Source organism: Pleurodeles waltl, chromosome 6 (genome assembly GCF_031143425.1).
Source record: "Pleurodeles waltl isolate 20211129_DDA chromosome 6, aPleWal1.hap1.20221129, whole genome shotgun sequence".
Taxonomy (NCBI): domain Eukaryota; kingdom Metazoa; phylum Chordata; class Amphibia; order Caudata; family Salamandridae; genus Pleurodeles; species Pleurodeles waltl.
In genome coordinates, this window is record NC_090445.1 from 969,639,309 (window position 1) to 969,665,073 (window position 25,765).

At 44.0% G+C, this 25,765-nt stretch overlaps 1 protein-coding gene across 2 annotated transcripts in view; it reads left to right on the forward strand.

The window, feature by feature from the left end:
- Positions 1-2,125: 2,125 nt before the first annotated feature.
- Positions 2,126-25,765, forward strand: part of EXOC6 (exocyst complex component 6) — a 1,398,320-nt gene continuing 1,374,680 nt past the window's right edge. The window contains exon 1 of one of the 2 annotated variants that reach the window (XM_069239815.1): positions 2,126-2,335. In XM_069239815.1, coding sequence (XP_069095916.1) covers positions 2,229-2,335 — 107 coding nt within the window. In that variant the 5' untranslated portion in view covers positions 2,126-2,228. The remainder of the gene's footprint in view (positions 2,336-25,765) is intronic. The other variant, XM_069239814.1, reaches the window with a different exon arrangement.

The window sequence follows — 25,765 nt, forward strand, 5'->3', positions numbered from 1 at the left end:
TCCTTCACTTAGCAGAGTATTTTGCTCATGCTTGACTGAGAAATGTCATGCACCCATATGGTGCCCATATTCAGCATGTATATCCAGGGGGTCTCAAGTTTGCTCATATTTAGGGGTGCCAGCCTTACTCTGTCAATGCTGGCTCTCATCTTGCATTGCAGAAACATTTTAGGTCAGTGGTTGGTGGCCTGGTTTCAATCCTTATGCTGCATGGTTTATAGTAGCAGAATATGGAAGTGGCATAACGCGCTACAGCCAGTACTAAATTTGATGTGGTGGTTGCTGGTGGGGCCCCCATGCACGCACAGCACTCATCTTTTGGGGACTGCCTCTTCAGACATTTCCAGAGAGACCGAAAACCAAATACCTGGGAAAGAAAAAGGAAGACAAAGACTGCAAAGCAATCACAAAGGGGGAAGCAGGAACCTATAAGATTGAGAGTAAGGAGAAAGGAGTCTCTGGCAAGCAATTAAAGAGGCTTGAGGTTGATTCAGGACTGCAATGCCTTGGTAATTGATGCACTGAGATTTAATTGTGTTGGTTGCTGGCACCTGAGCAGAGCATTACCGGCACTCATTTTGCTACAAATTAAGAACTGGCTGCATCCATGGTAGTGTACTTCAGAACAGAAGAGTGAGCTGTTGCAATCAACCTGTGAGAGCTTCATCTGTCCATGGCTGTTTACACATGTCTGGCCCTTTGTGCAGAGGTGTGTATGATTGCATTTTTTTTCTTTTTAGCTCAACCAGTGCGTGTACTGTGTTTTTTGCATGAATGTGTTGGTTTTAGTTTATTGTATGGCTTTACAGCCTTTCTTCCATTCCCTAAAATTTCAGTAGTTTTACCACCAGTTTTCGACTTGAGGTATTTTGAGATGGAATTTTCCCACTAGTTTTCCATGACCTCTCATAATTGTAATTGTGTGATCTATACCACATATGTTATTTCTGCATGTTGTAAATATGTGGAAATAGCACGTGATAAATAGAGGATGTGGACCACATACATTCAGTATTTTGCATGTGATGATTATCACAAGCAGCTTTTAACTTATGATTGCACAAGTTGGTGAATGTATGTGCTATATACCCAGGCATTTGGTAATTACCACAACACATAACTGGTAATCAGGGCCTAGTAATTGGACCACAGTTTGGAAATCAGAATCCAGGATGTATGATTTTTATCTCCTTCAGAATTTTAAGTTGAAATTCTTCACTACTTCCTTGAAAGGAGGGCGATATAAACATGGAAATAATGTTTGTGTTCAGCTTGAAGCCTACAGATTGTGTACAATCTATTACAGAATGCTATCAATTCAAGAAGTTGAGTGAATACATCCAAATTTGGACAAGAATGCACTGTGTAGGGTCCAAATGGTGTGTTGTATACTCAGGAATGGATATCATCAGAACATTGAGTAAGGGACAAAGATTATTCGTAGATGACATCATCATGCAAACCAAGTATCATCAGCTATACGTGGATTTCACCATGAAAATAAATGCTAGATAAGTAAAATGCCTAGTTGTGTGTCTTATTTATTAGATTTTGAAGATATCACCTGTTTTTGTTCTTTACATATTATTTTTTTCGGGAGGGTTTGCTAATGTCAGACTTCCACTCTCCAAGACTTCACTCGGCCATTATTTTACCGGCATAACTAGTATTTTATTGAACTGCCTGTTGAAAAATTTGGTAAATTGTATATAGACCTGGAAAATACAGTTCCTTCCCTCCCTAATCCTCATTGAAACGTATAATTAACAGGGCCAATGCACAAAAAAAGTAACTTCCAGAGTACTGCGGAGCGTCTCACCTGTTTCTCGGTGATGTTGGATACATAGGCGGAATTTCCAAGCTACAGATTAATAAAGAGAACGAGACGCAAAATGATATTCAAAGACGAGCTCCTTGTCCTCTTACAGTCGGAACACATGAACGATATTTTTTCTGATAGGAGTCACCCCCTATTGTTTCCTGCTATGCAGCATGAAGGGAACAGCCTGGCATCGCTCTGCCTGCCACGCGTGGATGCTGTTACCTCGCGCCAACACCGCACCTGTCGGCAGCAGGTGCCTGGGGTGGCGGCTCGCCGGGCTGCGCTCACCTGGGGCAGGGCATCCCTACGCATCGGGTTACGAAGGCACAGCGCAGCGCCCCCTGCCGGCTGCGGCTGCCTCGGCCAGGCAGCAACCCTCAGCCCGAGCCACAGAGCAGCGCGCAAGATGGCGACGGCGGCCGAGGGTGAGAGCCTGGAGACCATCACCGAGCACGAACGGATCCTGCAGGAAATAGAGAGCACGGACACGGCCTGCGTGGGACCTACCCTCCGGTGAGCGAACCCGCCTGTGAGGGGAGGCCGCGGGGAGGGCCGAGCGAGCGACATCCCCCACGGCGCGGCCTGGCTGTGCAGCGGCACACTGGACTGCAGTGACAGATGCCCCGGACACGGGGAGGGCTCGGGTGGGGCTCCGAGGGCCAGCCCTGCGTCTGCTGCGGCTCCTGCAGCCGCCCGTAGGTTCCGTGAAGGCGGCAGAGCCTACTCCTGTGGCGGGGATGGGCTGCATCCATCCCTCCCCGGCATCCCCTGTATCACACAGGACCAGCCAGGAGCTCGTACTGTACCCGCAGCTGCCGCTGTCCTGAGCCCACCGGCTGACAGTGTGCCGCCACGCTCATGACCACAGGTGACTCAGCCTGGCAGTGAATAAATCCGACGCCTTTTGGGGAAAATAAGAAACAAGGGCCTGCTCCTCACCGGACGAGCCCGTTACTTAACATGGTTGCATTGTCACGAGCTGTGGCTAGTGCTATTGCGTGCACCGCTTTAATGAAGTGAGGTCAGAACTGTTGTGCTCTCAGCCGACACTTTGTAGTACTTTTTTAAACTGCCACTACCACTACTTCTGGGCAGCCTTTATAAAACAGGAAGCTAGCGAAATAAAACGCTTCTAAGGGCTCTTCTGAAGAGGAAGCAGGCTAAAATATTTGAACTTTAATTCTGAGCGCAAGCGAAGCTTTATTTTTCAGTAACCCTCAGATCACGATCTGCCTGTTTATGTCGGAAGGAACAGTGACACTTGCTAGAGCGTCGGCTCCTGTCAGTGATGTTTGTGTTTTCTTAGCCCTTCCCAGTCAGGGCTGGGCCTGTTTCTCAGAGCCCGGCCCATCCAGCATGCTGTGCGCCAATTGGCTACATTGCCGCAACAAGTCTAGAAAAAAGCCGGGGGAACATTCAAATGAAAAGCAACTTGGCCATGCATATGAATAAATACTGTCAAAGAAACTGCCAATTTACACCATACCATAAATATTCCCAGGAGTTATTTCCCTCTAGGATTGTTGATGCCTGCTTGTAGTTTAGCATAGCCGCAGCTCACTCGCTGATGTTTACAGCTTGCTTTGAGTGCACGTGCTACTTTAATATACCTACCAACTGCAGCGTAGAAAAATACTTTTTCGTGTTGATGCATGCTGCCTAGGTGTCCTCTGAATCCAGAAATAATAGTTACACTCATGGAAATGTACATAGCCAGTGCCCTTTCGGTCGATTCACCGGAACGAGGCCAAGGTGTCGAATCAAGCTCCGTGAGACCTGGTTAATATGTAATCTGAGGTAAAGTGTCTTTTGTGGTAGCATAAAAGGCTTGCAGTGAACCGGCTTTTTACGAATGGTTATCAGCTGACGATACATTTCCCTAAACGTGTTGCAATCTATGGTTGGTTTTAGGCTTCAAGGACGGTGTCTGACAGTATTGATGTTCATGCTACTCGAAATAAAGAGATGGTGTGTGCGAGGAAATGAGAAGCACTATTGGTTTAGTGATCTTTTGATTTTATTTGGCTTGGGATTTGTCTTCTTGGTGTAGTTTTCAACGGGGTTTATGTATTCATAAATATGTTATTTGCCACTGCCTGCTGCCACATGGAGCATTAGCTCCCTTCCCTCTGTAAACAGCATTTATTTGTCTGTAGAAATAAAGGGAAGTATGTGAGCGTAGATGTGTTGATAAAACGATTGGAACAAGAAAGCAGGATACCGCACCCTAACGTATAATATACTAAATTTAACACATACAAGTAAACGGTCATTATTAACGGTATTTGGGGGGAAATTTAGAGGAGGTACAAACTAAGCATTTTAGACCTCTAACTAGCTAGTACATACAACCAAAATGTGAACAAAGTTAAACATCAAAGTACAGTGGGTATAGGCAGCACGCAAGCAATTGTTTTAAAACTGTATATTGTGATTCACTATGCGAGGACGAGGAAGGATTGCACTTGAAGTGTGCGGCCATCTTGCTTTGTCGTCTACCCAGTTTTTGATATTTTGTATGTAGGAACTGGCGACACGCTTACAGGGACTTAAGCTACTGATTGTTGATTAAGTACTTGACGTAACCTTTAGCTGAACACTATGGACACTCTGAATGAAGAAAAATAACGTATGGCTGAAGACCTCTTTAGGGACCTTAATGCAGGTGTGACACTTTCAGTTGTGAGTTTTACAAAGTATTGGGCATGGAAAAACTGGTTAGATTTGTTAAGATTAATGATTGCATCTTTACAATGATGTAACTAAAATCGAAGTTGAAAGTATCACTGTACTGGAAATAGCATTTTTAACCGTCAATAGAACTTCAGAGTAGTCTTTATTATTGGTGGAAATCGAATTTCGACAGGAGGGTATGACATATGTCTGTTTTTACAAGTGTGACAAAGTAGTTTTTTTTCTACATAAAGGCTTGACAAATTAGAAGGGTTGCATGGTTATTATGCTAGGGAGGTACTTACTCTTCAACAAGAACACTTGGAAAATTAGCAACAAATGGTGCATTTTAAAGAATTTTGTGGCAGTGGCATAAGTATAAAGTGGTTTGGACTTAAGTACCATTTTACAAGGAGATTTGTGGATACCCCTCAGGGAACTCTATGGGTATTTGGTAGCAAATTTCATATCTAAAGTACACTATGCACCAAGGCTCTGTGAGGGAAAAGGAGATCCCTGGACGGGCCCACACCTCTAGAACAGGGCTTATAATGTGTTTTGCATGTGTTCACCATGTCCGTATTGGTAAATACCACATACAAACAAAGATAAGTATTATTTGAAGGAAGGTGCAGGGAAAGTAAGTGCATTTCATACCAGAAATCAAAGAATTGGTTATCACAAATTAAATACAGATTCTTTTTTGTAATCCTCGTCAAACTGAGTCGTCCTAGTTTTTCTTTTCTTATTTTTATATATATAATTTTCTTAGTCCTATAAGCATGATACACAGCGGAATAGCCAGCACATTTTGCTCTTTTTGTGGCACGCAGGCCTTCGGATTTTTCAAGGCTGTATTATTAAGAAGATAACTATGTTTCAATGAATACCCACAATATATCAGTAGGTCACTATCATACAAGAAGTAGTCATAATGTCGCTATGAATGCCTACAGTTGATCAAGAATGGACCACCATCCATCAGACGCGCTGTAACCAGAATTTCATCTTGAATGTTTGGCACATAAGACCCTTCGATTTGTAGGGCATGGGGAAGGAGTGAGATGTATAGGGCAAACTTTGTGCTCACCTAATATAGCAAGCAAACACACACAAAACAAACATGCCCTTGTAACAGTAGCCCTAGTTATCAGCTTGGCCACCTTGTTGTATGAGAGGTTCCTCTATCACAGGTGGGTTCATATCTCCTGGCGCGCCACCGTTGACTCACGGTGGGCATTTGCTCAAAAAGAATAGGATGGCATCACATACACATCATTGTCATGCTTCTTCATTGGCCAGTCTGTGCTCGCCAAAGCATCCTCTAATGGTGGGTGGGCCCTCGTCACCAGACTGAGGGGGGGCTTAGAGAGAGTAGTGGAAAAGAAGGTATCCAATAAAAATCCTTACCACTTATTAAAGAGACAATCTAAATTGTTTTAAGGGGCAGAGTAAGGATAATTAAAATGTATAATAGGACAGATGATGCTCAATTATGACACTCCTTTCCAACTCAAGTCAACATGTTTCAGCCCTTAGTTGGCATGCCAAGGGATCGGGGGCTTTCTTCAGGATCAAAGAGACCCTATGTTTCCCTAATCACAATATATATTATTTTTGGTTGCTTCAATGAGGAAATTGTTCCTTCTTAGAAGGAGGGCCTGTGGAGGACCTGGCTTGGCAGTTCGGGCTGGACTGTTCCCATGGGGAACAAGGTCAAGACTGATTTGCATATGGCTAGGTCTAAACTGGAATGGCATGGTAGCAAAAAAATGATGGATTTAGGCCCAGATCTCTGTACTGGGGGTGAATGTTTGACATTGTTCAGCATTCCGTCCAACACTTGTTCTTTTTGCATTTGCTGCCCCAAGTGGGAAGGGTATGCCCAGACGTGGGTCCCTTGCTCCCATGCCACTGGAATCAAGCTAGCCTGGTTGATGAAGGGTGATACCCTGAAACTGGTCCTAGGATGCTTGTTTTCAGTCCAGGGAGGACCTGGCTTGGCAGTTCGGGCTGGACTGTTCCCATGGGGAACAGGGTCAAGACTGATTTGCATATGGCTGGGTCTAAACTGGAATTGCATGAGTAGCAAACAAATGATGGATTTGGGCCCAGATCTCTGTACTGGGGGTGAATGTTTGACATTGTTCAGCATTACGTCCAACACTTGTTCTTTTTGCATTTGCTGCCCCAAGTGGGAAGGGTATACCCAGACGTTGGTCCCTTGCTCCCCATGCCACTGGAATCAAGCTAGCCTGGCTGATGAAGGGTGATACCCTGAAACCGGTCCTAGGATGCTTGTTTTCAGTCCAGGGAGGACCGGGCTTGGCAGTTCGGGCTGGACTGTTCCCATGGGGAACACGGTCAAGACTGATTTGCATATGGCTGGGTCTAAACTGAAATGGCATGGGTAGTAAAAAAAACGATGGATTTAGGCCCAGATCTCTGTACTGGGGATGAATGTTTTGACAGTGTTCAGCATTCTGTCCATCACTTGTTCTTTTTGCATTTGCTGCCCCAAGTGGGAAGGGTATGCCCAGATGTGGGTCACTTGCTCACCATGCCACTGGAATCAAGTTAGCCTGGCTGATGAAGGGTGGTACCCTGAAACCGGTCCTAGGATGCTTGTTTTCAGTCCAGGGAGGACCTGGCTTGGCAGTTCGGGCTGGACTTTTCCCAGGGGGAACAGGGTCAAGATTGATTTGCATATGACTGGGTCTAAACTGGAATGGCATGGGTAGCAAAAAAATGATGGATTTAGGCCCAGATCTCTGTACTGGGGGTGAATGTTTGACATTGTTCAGCATTCCGTCCATCACTTGTTCTTTTTGCATTTGCTGGGCCTATGGAGGAAACATAAACATTTTATAAATATTGGCATAACCGGAAATGACATAAATGAAAACCACAAAAATCTTAGTGTAAAGAAAACGCACATTAACACAAACGTGTGGTTGCCAGGATCAGTATACACATAGTAAAAATACTAAGCAGGCCATTTTAGCGAACCTCGTGTGAGAACATCGTATCTTTCTGGTGTGTACACGGAATCAAGCTCATGCTCGTGTTGATGCAGTATCTGAATCCTGTTAATCAACTGTGAAACATGAGTCACAAAGCCACCACCGCATACTTACTACTACTTCTCACCCTAACTCTGGAATACTTGCACTTCATGGAAGAGTGGAGAAGGGGAGACTTGTACTCGCACACTGAAACCAAAAGTGGAGAAAACGAGGTGAAATAGCGCATATGTCATGGGAACCGTGTGCGTCTCCACTCGGTGCAAGAATGAAAAACTTACTTCGTCAAGGGTCACCCTCCCGTTCCCAGATCACCTAGTTAGTGTTCTATTCTCCTCCCAACACTGCTGGCCCTGGCAGCAGTCTGGGATTATGAGGAGGGCACATGTTCGTGGTGATGCGAACGTCTGCATTAGTCTGGGCGTTGGCCAATACATGATGGGAATTATAGTAACCGCGTACCAGTCAGGGCGCATACACTTTAGTGTCAACTGATCAGTCGAGCAGAAACTGGTGCGGGGACGGCTCCGGTAACGTAAACATGTGTCAAATACACGTGGTAGTAATAGTGTGTTTACAATGACTGTAACCTATGTCTGATAAGAATAATAATCCCTCTTGTCTCAGAATTTTAATCTCAGCGCAAGTTTCAATTGCAGACATAGGGGATATCATTAAATTAATATATCCATTTAACAAAAGGTCATTAAATCTGCAGAACTTATTTTATTATAACTGCACAGCGCAGGATCAATTGTAGACATCAAGAATATTATCATGGTCACCATTCTTGTAACTGGTGGCAAACCTAATGGTACATGTATGATGTTATCAATACATGGAGGTGTAATTACAATCACCTTTCAGTGTGTTTTTTTGTTGTTGCATAAATTATTATGGCTGATAATACATTTAGCAGTGCATGTGTGTTGTTGTACATACATGAAATCACCCTACTAAAGGCATAACATGAAATAGTCAAGTTCTTTGAGTGATTGTGTGGTTGTTAACACGGACCACCCAATGGTGGCGTTGACCCGCAAATCAAACTACCAGATCAAATGCAAGACAACAAGTGGAATGAAGCCCCTACAGGCACTGGAGTTTACAATTACCAGTAGTACAGACAAAAAGTGGAAAGGAACCTAATCCATCCCCATAGGTATGGCTGAATTGTATCCCTTGCAGAACTATAGCCTCATTTGTAGTCAAGGGATATCGTCGTTGAGGCCATATATATGGGTTTTCAAGTGATATACCTATCGCTGTTGTTTTTCCAGCAGCACATGGCTTGTGTTGTTACCAGGGCGGAGAATAGCACCCAATATGACCATAAAAAGGTCTCTATCTGAATGTTGTTTATCTAGATAGTGTCTGGTCATGCAGTTGGCACTCTTCCTACACCAGATTGTACTTCAGTGTTCACTAATCCTTAAAGGGATCTTCCGAATTGTCATCCCAATGTATCTTTTTTTGCAGGGAAACATGATCATATATACCACATTCTCAGTGTTGCAATTAGTGTGTTGTTTTAAGATCCAGGATCGACCTGTACCAGAATCTACTTCTTTCAGATGTTAAGTGAAGAAGTGGCAGACTGGGAAGTTGCCACAAGAAAAATGTGCCACAGCTGGGGGTAAGCCCCACAAAGTACCAACACCTTTGATGGTATTAGTGTCATGAAAGGTACGAGTGCATACCAGCCTGTCCCTTAGACTCATACTACGCTTAAAGGAGAAGAGTGGAAGGGACCAGTCGCTGCCTGTCTTTTTTTTAATATATCCCAGTGTTTAGAGATTATCCTTTGAATTTTATAGGACACAGACGTAAACATGGTAAGACACGTCAGTTTGTCACCCTCTTCTTGGGTTGTGTTTCTAGAAGGGCCTCTTTGTTTTTATTACAAGCTTGTTGCTTGGCTCGTGAGATCACTCTGAAAGGATATCTTTGTGCCCTTAATTTATCGGCAAGGCTGTCTGCTTGTTCAATGAAAGTGGTTAGGTCAGAGGAGTTACGCCTTATGTGTAAAAACTGGCCAACAGGTAGGCTCTCCCTCATGGACCTAGGATAGTGGCTATCAAAACGCAGAAGACTATTTTTGTCACTGGGTTTTTCATGCAGCATTGTAGTTACTGTATCATCTACGATCCTGATGTTGAGATCCAGGAAAGTGATTGTATCTCTGGCAATTGTATGACTGAATTGCAAGAAGGGATCTCTGGTATTGATCCAAGTGAAGGACTCTGTAGACAGTGTCATATCACCTACTCATACTATAAGGACATCATCAGTATACCAAATCCATAGCCTAATGTTCTCCAGTTATGGGGTGGTATTGCTATATATGTTTTCACATTTGAATTGGTGGACATACAGGCAAGGTATGCTTCCCATTGAAGTGCCTTTACTTGGTGGTATATGGTATTGTTATATTAAAAAAAATCTCGGTCAGGGTTAACCTAGCGCAGTGTCACAGAAACTCCATTGGTGTAAAGGTGTCTATGGGCCTGATTACGACTTTGGCGGAGGGGATTACTCCATCCCAAATGTGACTGATATCCCACCCGCTGTTTTAGATGTTCCATAGACTATAATGGAACTTGTAATACAGTGGATGGGATATCCATCACGTTTGGGAAAGAGTAATCCCCTCCGCCAAGGTCGAAATCGGGCCCTATATCTGTGACCATAAGAATGTTCTCAATATCACAGAGGGTTTGTTCCTGTGGTATGAAAGTATATAAAGGGGAACGATGCCGAAATAATGAGGCGGCGGGAGTGCATACAGGCTAGGAGACACTAGTGTCAAGATGGCCGTCCAGGGGGCAATAGTGCCACATGAGTAGCACAAGTGTGGCCAGCAGCAAGGGCGGAATCAGCAGGTAGGTGCTAGGTGTGTGACTGTTGCAGCTTTGGCGTGGTGGGCACAAGTGTCTCATGGGTATGGTGATTCCACCAGAGTACCGTGATACAGGACTCTCACTTGTGGTGAACACTTATTGAATGCAGGTGCTTATTGTAAGTAACCCGCTATATGCTACGTTAATCCTCAGGTCGGGCTCACTTAATTATTTGGGCTGTTCCTCTGTGCCTGAGAGGAATTGGAGGTCCCGGTGCTGGCCCGCAGGTTTGGGCCCCAGGTTCTTGCAGGCGTAATCAGTGGGAGCGAGAGCCAATCAGTCAGTGCCACGGTGGCATCGGTTGGGGCCTATTATTAGTGGCAGGCCCAGGCGTTTCCAATCAGTTATTACATGGTGCATCCAGCGATTTTCTGCAGTGTGCACCCTGCCTGCCAAGCCTGAGCAGTAGCGCTTCAGGCCAGGCACAGGCGATTCTGGTGTCCGATGAGCCTGGGCCCAAATCCGAACACACTGCATCTTCACTGCTTGCAAGCAGCACGCGCATCTCACCTCCTTTCACTCCGGGCCCTGCGGCAGAGATCTGTTGGTGGGCCTCCCGGGCCACAGCAGTCACTGTTGTCTGGTGCCACTATTCGAGCGGCAGCTGTGTGCCGTACTCAAGGCGGCGGGGCTCACTCTGCAGCGTGAGCAGCGGGGACTTGTTACAATGCCACTGACACCTCCCCTGTCTGCAGGCCCACTCCGAACACTGGCCAGTCTTCTCTCCTCTTCACGTGAGTCTGCGTGACTCGTAGTTTTTGCTATTCGGTAATTCGCTAATTTAGCACTCCAAAGAGAGGATTATGGGCACTTGATGGCAGACTTATCCTGTTATTTAAACGGATAACGGGGTGGCAGTGCGGAGCTATTTCAAAACACGTCTGTGCCGTGCAGACATATCATAATTTATTATGTTACAAAAAAAAAATAAGTTTAAAGTGGCGTCCCGTAAGAAAGATAGTAAGATTTTAACATACACCTAAAATACGTTTAAAATTAACTAAAAAACACAAAGGTTAAAGTGGAGTTATACTGAGGTTTTTTAATTATAAAAAAAAGTTTTAAAACCAGAAAACCTAAGCATCCATTGGTCTATTACTGTGTCATTCACGTTTTCTTTCAGCCACTACTTTGTACAGTAGTGTGTTTGCAGTTGGTTAGCCCAGTTCAGTGATTGGCTGACTTCACTTGGAGTGACAGCATTACACTCTTTCACAAGGTTCACATCTGCACACAAAGTCATTCCTTTCCATTCCAGGGACATCTGAGGCAATTTTGTCTTTCTTTGTGTAGATGTTATTTTGTGGTGTGCTGCTCTGGTGTGCTGCACATGCAGTGGGGACAGTGCACTGCTTTGCTAGGCTTTCTCATACTTACGAAGACCATGTAAGCTGCTCTGCTCCTAATTGGCGTCTGTTAGAAATGGGGCTTCTGGTTGGCTAGGATATGTACCTTAGCTGAGCAGAATCCACTCACTCTGTCAGGGTAAGTAGGAAACACAACTTAAACTAACCTGTGCTCACCCTCTGATAGCCTGGCACAGAGCAGGGAGGTTGAACTTGGAAAGCAGTGTGCAAATTATTTTTGCAATCCCCCTAACAGTAATACCCTGTAGGCACCACAAGAAGACCCCACACAATGTTTTTAGAAGAAAAAAAATGATAATCTTTATATATATATATATATATATATATTTATGCTCAAAAGTGTGCTTAAATGATAAAGGGCAAATTTTCATATGGTACAGTGTGCAATTAACTCTCAAGGCACCGTAGGCAGGGGTCGTGTGGTAATTCCCTGGTCGCCCTCACCACCAATGAGCAGCTGGGGATGGGGCGTCTGATGAGTTTGGGGGGGTTTCCTGCCTATATCTGAACACCTCAGGCGACAGGGAAGGGGAGGTCACACTGCTCCTAGGATAGAACCCATAAGGGATTCCCTGTCTATGGGTCCTTTCTCACTACTGGTATTCCTGGCCAGTCATCTTCTCCCTCTGCTTCAAACTCTTTGGGTCAATGTCCCCCTGGGGTGTTGACTGGGAATCCTCCCACTCAGAGTCCTCACCAATCTCTGAGTCCTCCTCAGGGTCACCCTCAGGGCCATCACCCCCTGGTCCTCCTTTACAGTTGTTAACCACTATGCCTCTTAAAAGTTAAACAAGTCTCTCCGTAGGTCCCCTATATGGGCTTCCATACTTACAGGTATTTCCCTCTCCCTGCAAAATCCCTTTAACTTCCCCAAATTGTAGAACAGCAGGTTGTCCGGGTCAAAGGTACATTCTATTTTGACAAGGTAAAACACAAGTGTAAAACAACAACAGTCTCAAGTGCAAGAATATGAAATAGGGGTAATAAATAAAACAAAACGACTGATGTGAGAGAACAGGAGAAATGAAAAAAAGATTAGAACACGTAATGGTCTAAGTGCAGTTCGTAGTGCAATAATGAGTCCCAATGCTATTGTGCAAGCGCAGGTCCTATCTCACCACTGCCACCAATGTTAGAAATTGTGTTTCTGGTTGGCTAGGGAATACACCCAAGAAAGACAGAACCTACCACTCTATTCGGGCGCGAGGGAGTTACACACCAAAGATAACCTCTTCTCTCAGCTCCTTGGTAGCTTGGCACGAGCAGACACGCTTATCCCAGAGGCAATGTGTGAAGCGTTTGTACAACACACACAACCTGTGACATAATAAATGCACCCAGAGGAAACACAAGTTATATAAAAATAAAGTGTGTTGCAAAAAACATCATTAGACCAAACACAACATGTAACTGTAATACCCTGTTATACAAGCAGATGTCAGAACATCACACAGGTTACTAGTACTCTGCAAAAACAAACATTAGTCAGATAAACATATTGGTTATTAGTACTCTGCAATACCAGCAGTAGTCAGATCATCATCATCAACAAGGTAAATGTATGTAGAATTAAATATTCCTCAAATGGCAGATCATCATTATCACCAACAATGTACATGCCCTAATAAACACATTGTCGTGAATGCCAAGGCATCACCATAAATGCAACATAAGGGAAAACATTTCCATCTGACCTAGGCCATAGAAACAGTACATACCCACCCCAAATGCATATGTCATCTCAAAACCCTACTTCGCAATGCATGTACTGGGGACCCTGCAGTGCTCCTAATTACAACACCGCAAAAGGGCATAGCAAACCACTCTGGGACATAACCATACAGCATAAAATGAGTATGAGGGCATAAAACATGTGATGGAAAGGTAGAACATTCAGGGCTCCTCACAACACTTTTTCTACAGAGGCCACAGCACATTTTAGCACTGCTTCTTGGAAGCATACAGTGGATGCCTGTATGCTATGTCAAGGCCAGGAGCTCCTGCACTTCTCTTAGGCGACACATATTCATTTTTGTAGAAAGCAGGGGGGAGGGGGGCAAGATCAGGACCTCTGTGTAAAACCCCTACGTCCTTGGGGCACCTAACATATCTAAAAATAGAGGCCTCGCTCTCAGGGTGCTGCGTAGACCCAGAAAACCCCTATGTAGCTTTTAGCCAGGTCCTGGTAGTTCCTAGGGCCAGGTTGAAATGCGTGCGCTCACAAAATAGTCGGGTGCTGGGGAACTTGCATGCCTGGTCTAGACATTACAATAGATTCCAAGGCCTGAGCAAGGCGGATACATTATCAGGAAATGCTGGTCCGGGAACTCCTGCAGGTCTCTGACAGGAGGATAAAAGGGGAGCACCCAGCCTCAGCAGAAGTGAGGGAGGGTGGTCAGAGAGCTCCCCCTTACATGCAGGTGAGGCAAGTGCAGCCACTGCGGGTATGCCTTGCGGGTGCTTTTTTCCCAAAACCCAAACGTGGTCCACAGGAGAGGCATGAGGCTGCTCCCTGGCACCTGATCCACGCTTGGCTCTCCTCGGGGGCAGGAGAAGCAATCAGATATGCTGCTTTCGGTTCCTCCAAACCCTCACCCCTCAGGCAAGTGTGCCTTTGGCATGGCAGCATCCCTCAAGATGGGTCATGCTGGACTGCCCCACAAGCTGCTGTTGCTGAAAGGAGGAGGTCCAAACGCTCACCACTGCGCGCTCTCCAGAGTCTTTTCCTCGAGCTTCCACCTCAGGCCAGGGTAGAGACGTCACGCCACAAGCAAAAGTCCTACAGTGATTGTGGCCCTTGGTTCAGCGGTAGCCGACTGGGTCCTTAGGACCTGGAGGGTAGGCAGTGGCTCCTGTAGGTGATGTCCAGCATCAGTATAGGGGCTAATCGAGCCGTTTGTGTGAGGCCAGGGCACCGCCTTTACAGATGCAGGTGTGCTCCGCCTTAACCTCTTCCAGACCAAGAAGACCATTCAGTATGCTGATGAACACCTCCACCCTCCTTGTGTACAGGATGTCTGTAAAATATGCAAAAAGCCCAGCTGTCACTCTGCTGCAGATGTGGATTGGAGTCAAGCTGCAAAACACCAGTGTCATAAACACAGAGAAATGGCCACTTTCTTAAAGTGGCATTTCTATAATGGTAATAAAAAATCCATATACACCAGTAAGCAGCATTATCATTACAACCATACCAAAGATGCCTACGCCACTCCTCATAGATCCGACAATACCACTTAGACATAGGTTAGGGCATTTCCAATGCAATCCTATGAGAGGAGTAGGGCTTACAGTAGTGAGAAACTAAATAAGCTGTTTGTCATTACTAGAACATGTAGTACATAAAGACATATTTTTACATACACAGCACCCTGCCCATAGGGCTAGCTAGAGCCTATCTTAGTGGTGACTTACATGTAGTAAAAGGGGAGTTCTAGGCCTGGTAAGTAAATTTAGATGGCAGGTCTCTGTGGCAGAAAAACTGTGCATGCAGGCTTTGTGGTAGTAGGTCTGAGACAGATTTGAAAGGCTACTTTTGTGGGTGGCACAAGCTGCGCTGTAGGCCCACTAGTAGCATTTAATTAACAGGTCCTGGGTATAGGGATACCACTGTACAGGGGACTTGCAGGTAAATTAATTGTGCCAAACAGGTGTAAGCCAATCATACCAAGTTTAGAAGGGAGAGCACATGCACTTTAGCACTGATCAGCAGTGGTAAAGTGCCCAGAGTCCTAACGATGACAAAACGAGGTCAGGAAAAATAGGAGGCGGCAGGCAAAAAGTTTGGGGATGACCCTGTAAAAAGAGACAGGTCCAACAGCGTCTGAGGCACACTATGTAACCATGTACTACAATGCTGCACTCAAACCACAGTTAACATGCAGTGCTATCTCTCAGATCTGGTGTCAGTACATGAGTCCTGCCTGCGCCTCTTACTTTACAATGTAACCACTTCTCACTGTGAGGGCTTATCCAGCACTGAAACATACTTTCTAAAATGCAGTGCCGGCTGGTGACATTTGAAAGTAGTGAGGCGTAAAAGTTGGGTATGACTTTTTTATGTAGTGAGCAAAGCAAGCAAGCTTAAGGGACAAAGTCGGGTCCGAGGTGGGTCCTACCCCAAGAAAAAATTGAAAAAAGACTGACAAATAGTGCATTTGAAAGCAAATGAATTTAGTGAGAAACCAGGCTTATAAAGTGATGAGAACGTACAGTCCTGAAATATTAAACACATTAAAAACTCCCCCATATCTTACAGCAATAATGTGTTCATCAGTTACATTTTTGTGCAAATTGTACAGCGCAACAACTTCAGGTCCTTTAAAGTGTGTGCTTGCCCAGTGTCTTGCAATGCATGTGGCATTAACTCTGGAAGAAAATGCTCTAAACGGGCCTTAGGAAGCTCCCGCAGCTGCTGGCTGCAATCAGTCATATAGAAATATCAGCAGACTGGTCTTTAAGTGCAATGAAAAAAAGAGGGGGCTTTCTAAAAGAGAACATGTAAAATACATTTCTGTGATTCCTATAGTGCGCCAGTCGGCCTGTATTTTGGTTTCTCTCTGAGATGTTATTGCATCCAGAAATATAACACAACAACTGACATACACCTAAAACCTGTCTGTACTAATGGCTTTTTCAGTAGTTGTTAGCTGTTTAAGATAAATGAGTAACAACAATGATTAGATATAAAAAATTAATATTGGAAATTCTGAAATTGTGAATTAATTATTATTGAGGCCTATTGAAGGAGTATGACCTTCAGTTATGTCTGCTTTACGTTAGATATGTATGCCCTTTTTCTGTTCACCTCTCATCCATCTGCACATTTTCAACCTCCTCTCTTTCCTCTTCAGCACCCTCTTTTCACTCGCCCCTGAAGGCACTCCCTCGCATCTCTCTCATTTTACCGCCCAAAAAATACACTGCACTCGTTCACATTTAAGCAATGTATTTCATATTGCTTTTTCCTTCTAAATATTTTGACCCCTGCACACCCATTCACACACATTTACACTAAATTACAGTTGCAACTGGAATACATGACCATTGTTCTGTGTGCTCTGCAGGAAGACCAACCCACTAACAGGCACTTTGCTTTGCCTTCGACCTTAGCACCAGCACTTAACAATCAAAGCCCCTCATAAACACCTGGCATGAGTCAAAGTATGCACTATGCAAGAGTCATCAAGTTGTGTTTCTGTGTATTGTATTAAACAGCTAACTCTTGGGAAATACAGCATTATGTAAAACATGTGAAATAAGAGGAACTAAATGGCGGACACTTTTTAACATTCATTGTTTGCGTATGAATCCATGTTTTTGGCATCAGTGGAAAGGGCATGAGGATAGGGCCAGTTTTAACGCCATACAACAGATAACTGCCTTTTCTGTAAGCAAGTATTTCTTCCCTTCTGCTTGACCCAGATATTTGGATCAATTTCGCAAGGGAACAAGATCCCTGCTGGTCTTTTGGAACAATTTTGTGAGGAACAAATGCTGCAGCTTCACTTCTAAAGGAGCCAACGATCTGCAGCCAAGGCCTGGGGTGTCACAAGTGGGAGGTTAGCGTGACAAGGGGTCTCAGTACAAAAAATAACACAAGATTAGCCTTCGAACACTTTCCGAAGGCAAGGCACTACATCACACGTGCTTACATCCACTGCTACTGCATGACGAATGGACAAAGGGTGAGATCTATGCCTGCGAATGACGGATGGCTGCCCTCACGTAGGGATGAAGACTCCAACGCCCAAAATCATGACGCTAAATCCGTCACTGGCGTATAGTGCATACTGCCATATACCGCAATGAAAATAAAAGGCATTTGAGCAGTCAGCTCTTTGTCATGCGTCACAGTGTAGAAAGTTGATTTACTGCCTGGCTACCATCTCATGCTGCAAAGCAAGGGGGGTCGGGGAGCCTGGGACAGACAGCCAGACTTAAATGCATTGATTTCTTTAGAGACAGGATTGTGTCTCTAAACAAATTGTTTTATTTAATCTTGTTTAGGACGAACCCGCAAGCTCTTTGACTTGTTGAAAGTATTGTGGTCTTCTAACCACCCCCACCTCAAGCCCATCACTTTCACTTGTTTTTGGGCTTGCCATTCAAAAATCCTTTTTTATCATTGGTAAATGCTTTACGTTTGTCCCTCCTTGCGGCGGCTTTGTTACTGCCTTGCAGACTGACCCTGTTACATGGATAATTGCCGATATGTTTGGCTGTGAGCGAACTTCTTTTTCCTTTTGTGTCTCTACATCTTGCTCATGGCAGCCATGGCGCTTTGAATCTGCTTGTTTATGTCTACTGTTTTACTTTTCATTTTCAATTTGAGGCAAGAAAACTCCATTTAGGAATTTACCACGCCAATAGCTCTAACTGGAGCAAATGCGAGACCCATTGCATTGCAAATGCTTGTTTATATGTGTAGGAATTTCAATGGGGCGCAGCGCCTCAACACTAAAAGAGAAACCAACCCTGCTAAAATAGCCCCCACATTCAGTATGTTCTCTTCAACTAAATTATGGTACTTCTCTTTTAGTTTTTCTTTTCTTTTACACTCTGTGGGACGCTGTGTGACTCGACAGAGGCAACAGTATTATCAACCTCATCTGCTTCTCACACTGCTTTTTTTTGCCTCCAGGGGTGGACTGGGACCGAAAAAGGGCACTGGCACGAATATAAGTGTTACCTTTCATGAGCAAAACAAGTGGCCTATCTTTGCAATTCGGGGCGATTTTGAGCTTGTACAGACACATTATATAAGAGCCTTGCATAGATTTGAGATTGTAGCAAGCAATGTTTGTTTCAATATCAGAGAAACCAACAGTAAAACAGTAATAAAAACCAGACCACCAGACCATAAAACACGCCAGCAAACACCTAACAAAACGCCCCCACACTGCCTGTGAGCCCACTTCCTGATTGCCCTATGGGCCAGTCTACTACTCCTGGCCCTGGGTACTACAGAAGTATATTGCCTAGTAGTGGCAGTGGCAATGCAGCATACCAGGCTGCAGGTGTCTGCTCATCTAATCCTAAGTCCTGCTAGCTAAGCAACAAGCATCCTTTCTCATTTGATTAATGTTTTTAATGACTGGTCCCTCTCGTGTATCATATCGCAAAGTTTCATTAAGACCCATCCATGTTTTAATTTAACATGCGACACACACTGAAAGGAGAATCTGATGCTGGTTGTGTAAAGTGTGACAAGTTTTGCCACTTTACTATTCATTTGCAACCACGTTAATGCAGTACCTCACTTTTCCTTTATTTTTTTCTAGATTGCTGTGTGCCTGTGGGCTTCTTACTGCAGCTTTCGTGTTCCTGCTGCAGTGAACAAAGATATAGTGTTCAGATATTTATTTGCACGAGAGTCAATTTGGGTTGATGCGTATGTGGGCACTGCATAAGCTGTGCCACTTCAAAGTAAAGGTTGTAAGCGTAGGCTGCACGTTGGCTTATTGAAATAGAGAAATAGTCAGGGGCGGCTGTCGCAAATATCAAGGGGAGAGACGGGTGGTCGGGAGGGGTAGGAGGGGGAATACATTTACAAAAAAAAAAGCCAAGACTTATTGTTCATCACCGCTGTCCTCTCCTGCCCCCTCGCTCGTCCTTCTTTCCTGTTCTGGTGTTCCAGCCGGGCTAGAGAAACCTAAGTGCGCATGTGTGGGTTGGACAGCCATCCTAGGCCGTCTAAACACAAGTGCGCACTTGGTGCACACAATTCCTCATCCCAACCTCCTCCTGTAGCCCAGCCCCACCTCTCCGTTCACATGCTGGCTGAGCTAGCAGCAGAAAAATAAAATGATATTCAAGTATCATTTTATTTTTCTGCCTGCTAGCTCTTAGCCGGTGTGGCGACGCTCCTCTGCCTTTGTGGCGGAGCCGCCCCTGGAAATAGTCTGTCTAGTAGGCACAAGATAACGATCAAAACATTGTTTGCCTTAAAATACTTCATTTATGATAATATTCCATCAGCATGTTGTAAGAATAATATTTTAAGTTTCGAAATATGATCTAAAATGATCAAGTTCATGCTTGTGAGATTGCATTGCAGCATTAGTTAAAGCATTTTTAAAACATACAAGGCACAAGTCCTAAATGTGAACTTGTGTAACCACGTTTATTGTGTATTTTCAAGCCTGGTATCTGCATCACTTGTTTCTCATCCTTGAAAAATCAAATAGCAATTAAAATGCAGATGACAGCAGCAACTTATTTTAATAAAGGTTTTTCTGTTACTGTGGTGTACCCGTTCAGCTATGCAAACAAATCGGCAAAGCTAATAGGCTTGTCTTTGGTATGTTAACATAGGATAGTGGACATGTGTGAAATCCCCCTTCATCTTCCCCATGTACCATATTAACGGCAGCCCCGTGCCTTTACAATGCAATATATTCTTGCAGTTACACTCAGTGACCAATGCTTGTTCCTGAAAGTTCAGCACTAACATTACATCACCCATGCACTCAGTTACTGGTGCTTGCATTCACTCACTCACCCAACCACAATACCACAAGCAGACATGCAATAATAAGAAGTTACTGCACTTTCAGTTATAGCCCAGACTTATTTGCTTTGCCAGTGCTTCTTTGTTTTGTTTTCAACTCAGCACACAGTCTCAATGATTTAGTCAAGACTCAAAATACAAGCCAATCCTGTTGGCTTTCCCAATGCTTGTTATCTTTAGAGATCTTATTTACGAGGAAGGTGAACACCTAATTTAGGCAGCCTTGAACCAGCATAATACTGGCCCTCAAGCATTTAATGCAGCCAGGTGACTTGACACTAGCCAGATTGAGATAATGGTTATTCAGCCCTTACATATGGCCATTTGTAATAGCCAGTGATTCAAAACATATTTGAATGGAAAGCTGTCCCAAGTAATTACCAGTGGTTGTGATTAATTTAAGTGTTTACTTTATCACAAATTGTTTTGAATGGTACTAGTTAGTTGGCATTATTGTGTTTCAACACCCTAGGCACTGCTCAATGGATTCTCACTGTTATTTGTGCCTGAGAGTGATGAAAATGTTTCTGGAGGAAACAGGATTGGGTGCATCATAGGGAATGGTTGCCACTCTCGGGCTTTTGTTGGACAACTGGATGCAGCCTGGAAGCTTAAGCCTTAGTTCAGTTCAATTGAACCAGATAGGCCACAGTATTACTCTCAATTGTTTTCTGTAAGGTCCACGGAACCATTCTGTCTGACCTCTCCTTCATTGTTTTCTATATTTTCACTGTCCAACTGCTGCTTGCAGTCTAGTACCTTTGTCCCCCCTCCATCGTTTATAGGTAATCCTCTAGAGCTGCATTCTAGTGTGCAGTCTTCCTTTCCTTGGTCCACTTTCCTGCCTGGCTTTCTTAATCTATGCTGCTTATGCTGGACACAGATGACATATCACTGTGACTCTATGCTTTTCTTGATGCTGGATTCTTAAAGTCACCAGTAGTTTTGAATTTCCTGAGGTTTCATTTTGGCTTTTTCCTACCTGACCTGATATTCAGGTTCAGTAAATCTTTTTGATGAAAATAATCTGGTTGTTTACAAAAGGTTGATCATCATTTTGTTAATTGTATTTTTTTTACCTGTCTGCTGTAATGCTTGGAAGCATTTTATCTATCTGACACATGTGCACAGAAGCAACACTCAACCCCAAATACAAAAGTAAGGCTGGAGCCCCAATTCACAAGGAATTTAGTTGAAAAAGTAGAAATCTGCTGATACAGTAGTCCACCTACAATCAGAGCTGTTTCTACAATGAGGAAATATTACCCTAAGCCACCATTAAATGTGGGGTCTTCATCTCTATTCTCAACTGAGAAGCACACTTACCCTTATAAAAGGAATGAATATTCTTACATTCCCAGAGTGGGAACTTACCCGCAAGACATATGAATATGCACATGTGTATGGATTAGTGTTTGTCCACCTACTTTTGCATGGTGGACTACTAAGTAATGCGTCCAGTCCCCTTAGTCTTAATTTGCCACTGTGGCACTTGCAGTGCATCCATTAGTACACTTTGAGTGTAACATTCCACCACTCCTAATTACGTGAAACTGGATTGAGAATTTAAATTTGGGAACCATGCCTTTTCTAGGTCTAGGTTGCAATTGTTAAGTTAAATATTTTGTGAATTAGACCCAGTACTGACATTCCCCTATCGGAGATATCTATTTACAGCAATTGCTAGATCAATGTGGTTTCCTTGAGGGTCGCACTCTGGAGATGTAGCAGTGACTTGGCCTGGAGGCTTGAAAAGAAAGTATGTGTTTGAAATGTGCGGGCTAAAAACACCATTGATAGTGTTAAGTTTGCTCTTACTAATGTGCCAATTATTAGATGCTCCCTGATGTTCACAACTTTATGAAAATAATCTGGATACTGTGAGATACATTTCCCAGTATAAAGTGAAGAAGAGAAGACTTTCTTGTTGTGGTAAGATTAAGGTAGTGATTTGTCCTCTTCCCCATTTTACTCTATTTTGTACCATAATGGTGCCTTAATAAATCTGAGAGAAGCAGAGACCCAGGCTCTGAAGATGCAAGGTCAAACAATTCCATTCCTTGTCTTTGTAGACAATTCACTGTTACTCAGACAGATCGCTAAGCCTTACAAAAGTTACCTATTTGAAAAAGTTCTGCATCTCCAAATAACTGAATGCTAATACCCTAAAAAATAAGATGATGGTAATGGGTGATGCACAACATTTATTTGCTGTCCAGTAATCCCCTAGATAGTGTTTAAGCACTATGGTTATATGGATGTCATATTGACTAAGCCTATGTCCAAAACTGAACTTGCTGTTTCAAAAACCAAATTAGGAATACAGCTATTCAGTTGGCACATAGGTGGCTTCTCATTTCAAGGTATATTGAAAGTTTACTCAGTAAAATCTGTTGCCAAAGGTAAGTGGAGTTTAGTTTGGGCCCCTGATGTAGTCAAAATACCAGAAAAATAATTTCCTAAAATATATGTTGTTTAGGTAACAAATACCTCCTCATCAATGATAATGAAATGCAAAGTGAGTTTAAATCCTTTTGATGAGGGTTTTATAATCACCTTTTTACTATCTTAAGGGACATTCTGTAGAAACAAGCTTCCAAAGTTGGTTATCAGTTTACTTGAGTTAAATCTATTTTCATCATACTTGGTTATGCATAGGTTTTTGTTTTTTTGTTTGGGAGTCCATTGTCGATCCGGACTTGGAGCATTTCACTGCCTGAACTGCTTGCCATCTAATGCATAGGCAGTAATATTAGATAAGATGTTCATCCTTAAAGTGGAGGTCATATTTCTGAAAAAGTTATCAAGCAAGGTCTTTGTTGAGTATTTATTAAACATGACAACTGATAGCAGAGAAGCCTACTTAGACCCAGTTGCGTCCTTTTGCAAAATAGTTTTAATAACAAGATTCAGATTAAATAAAATTTATTTGATGGGTCAATCAATCAAACATTTATAGAGAGCGGCAAATCACCTGTGAGGGTCTCGAGGTGCTGGAGATATGCTGCTGCGTAGAGAAATGATCCTTTGAACATCCAGGTCTTAAGTTTTTTTCTGAATAGCTTTGGTGATGTGTAGTCCTGAGGTGCAGGACGAGCTTGTTCTAAGCTTTCACTGGCAGATGCGAGAAGGTGCGTCCTCTGCTGTTGGCAGGACAGATCCATGGGGTGTCTGCAAGGGAGAGGGAAGCTGATTTGAGATGTTTGTTCGGTTGGGGAAGGTCAGGCTTTTGTTGATGTATGCTGGTCCTTTGTTATGCAGGGCCTTGTAGACGTGGGTCAACATCTTGAACTGGCATCTCTTCTGAATCGGGGGCCAGTGTAGTTTTTTGAGATGGGGTGTGATGGTGGTCTTTCAGGGGAAGGTCGAGTACAAGTCTTGCTGCTGAGTTCTGTATTGCCTGGAGTCTCTTCAGGAGGCATGCTGTGATTCCTGCGCAGAGCGTGTTTCCATAGTCCAGTCTGCTGGTGATGAGACTTGCGTGTGTTGGTCCTTCTGGTGTCTGCTGAAAGACACCTCAACATCTTGCAGAGCTCGTGAAGGGTGTGGAAGCAGGCAGTTGAGACTGCATCAACTTGATACTTCATGGATAGCTTGCTATCCAGGATGATGCTGAGGTTGCAGGAGTGGTCTGTTGGGATGGGGGATGTGCCCAGCTCTCCGGGCCACCATGTGTCAGTCCATGGCAAGGTGTTATTCCCAAAGATGAGGACTTCAGTTTTTTCAGCATTGAGTTTGAGAAGTTGTACTTCATCGGTTTGCTACGTTCATCATGCAGCTGTGGAAATTAGGTTTTGTGGTGGAAGGATCTTCGGACAGTGAAATGAACTGTGTGTCGTCAGTGTTGGAGATTATGTTGAGTCAGTGTGATGTAACGGCTGAGGGGGGTCATGTAGGTGTTGAAGAGTGTGGGGCTGAGGGACAAACTGTGGGAGGCTCCACAAATGATCTTCTTGGACTCTGAGGTGAATGGTGGGAGACTATTCCTTTAGATTCTGCTGGTGAGGTACGAGGCAATCCATATGAGGGCATCTACTTAAATCCCAGTATAGTGGAGTCTGTTGATTTGGATGTTGTGGTGGGAGATGGTGTGAAATGTGGCAGACCGGTCCAGGAGGAAGAGGGCTGCTGTTGATGATGTAATCTGTGGCTGCAACCAGGGCTTTCTCAGTGTTGTGGTTAGCACAAAATCCAAATTGGGATGGGTCCAGGAAGTTGTGGTCTTCTAGGTGTTGGGTTCTAGAATGTGACTGTAATAGGGAAAAGGCTCCAGCCAGCAGAAAAGATGCCATTATCTCACTGCCAACTAAAACTTATGGAAGGTCCTACATATTTTCTCTCATACTGCCCCCGTGCCTTGAGAACGTAGCGGGTGAATAGCCACGCTCTACAAATACTTGATTCATTAATAGCGACTGTGGTATTGTATAAAGCTTAGAAATCTCATAACTGGTATTTTCGAGTCTGTAGTTGAGAGATTTGAAGACACACAAGTCTTTCTACAATCACTAAAATCATCTGAATGATTCTGTATGATGGTCAGCTTTGTTGTTAGAAGTTTGTTCTGTAAGACGTGCTGCATACTAGATCATCATTGCGGGTAATTTCTTTGCTAAGGACCTTAATAAATTGTTTTTCTTATTTTCTTTAAGGACAATGAGGGATATGTGAATTAATCTGCTAGCCTCTGGGAAGCCTATAAATCTGTGCTAAGGGGACAAGCCTATTCCCTGAATGTGGGTAAAAAGAATGAAGCAAGGGACGAAATTGACCACTTTGAAAAAGATATACTAGTTTTAGAGCAGAAACTATCTGAGGGAGGGGGGACAAGACAGTTGCCCATTCTCTTAGTCTCAAAGAAAGAGAATATAAGGACCTGGCCGAAGACGCAGCATATAAAACCCACATTCTGATGGATACAACTACCTGTGGATTCCTCACCTAATGAATACTCCCATGGCGCCAGCATTCAACGGAAATCTTCTTACTAGTCTCTGCACGTCGACGAGGACGTCACTCTAGCCCACGCGACGCCGTCTGACGTCATACAGGCAATAAGAGGTCCTCGACGACGTGCCGACGTCAGTTCCCTTTTTTCCGTGCATTCGAAACGGTTTTCTTCGAGGGAGCAACTGTTACTTTTGTGGTTACAGTGTATTTTTGCTGCGTAGTCTTTCGCTGTGGTAATAATGTCGCAGAGAAAGTCTGGATTCAAGCCTTGTCGTGAGTGTGGAGGCAAGATGTCAGTGACGGATCCTCATTCCGATTGCCTTTGGTGTTTGAGCTCCGACCACGACGTCTCGACTTGTGATTCATGCCAGCACATGAATCCAAAGGCCCTTCAGGAACATGAGGCGAAGCTGTTTATGGCGAAATCGAAGGAGAAGCATCACAAGAAGTCTTCTTCACCAAGACATCGGCGTCATCGAGACTCCCGGCGCCGTAGAGAATCTCGGCGTCATTCGAAG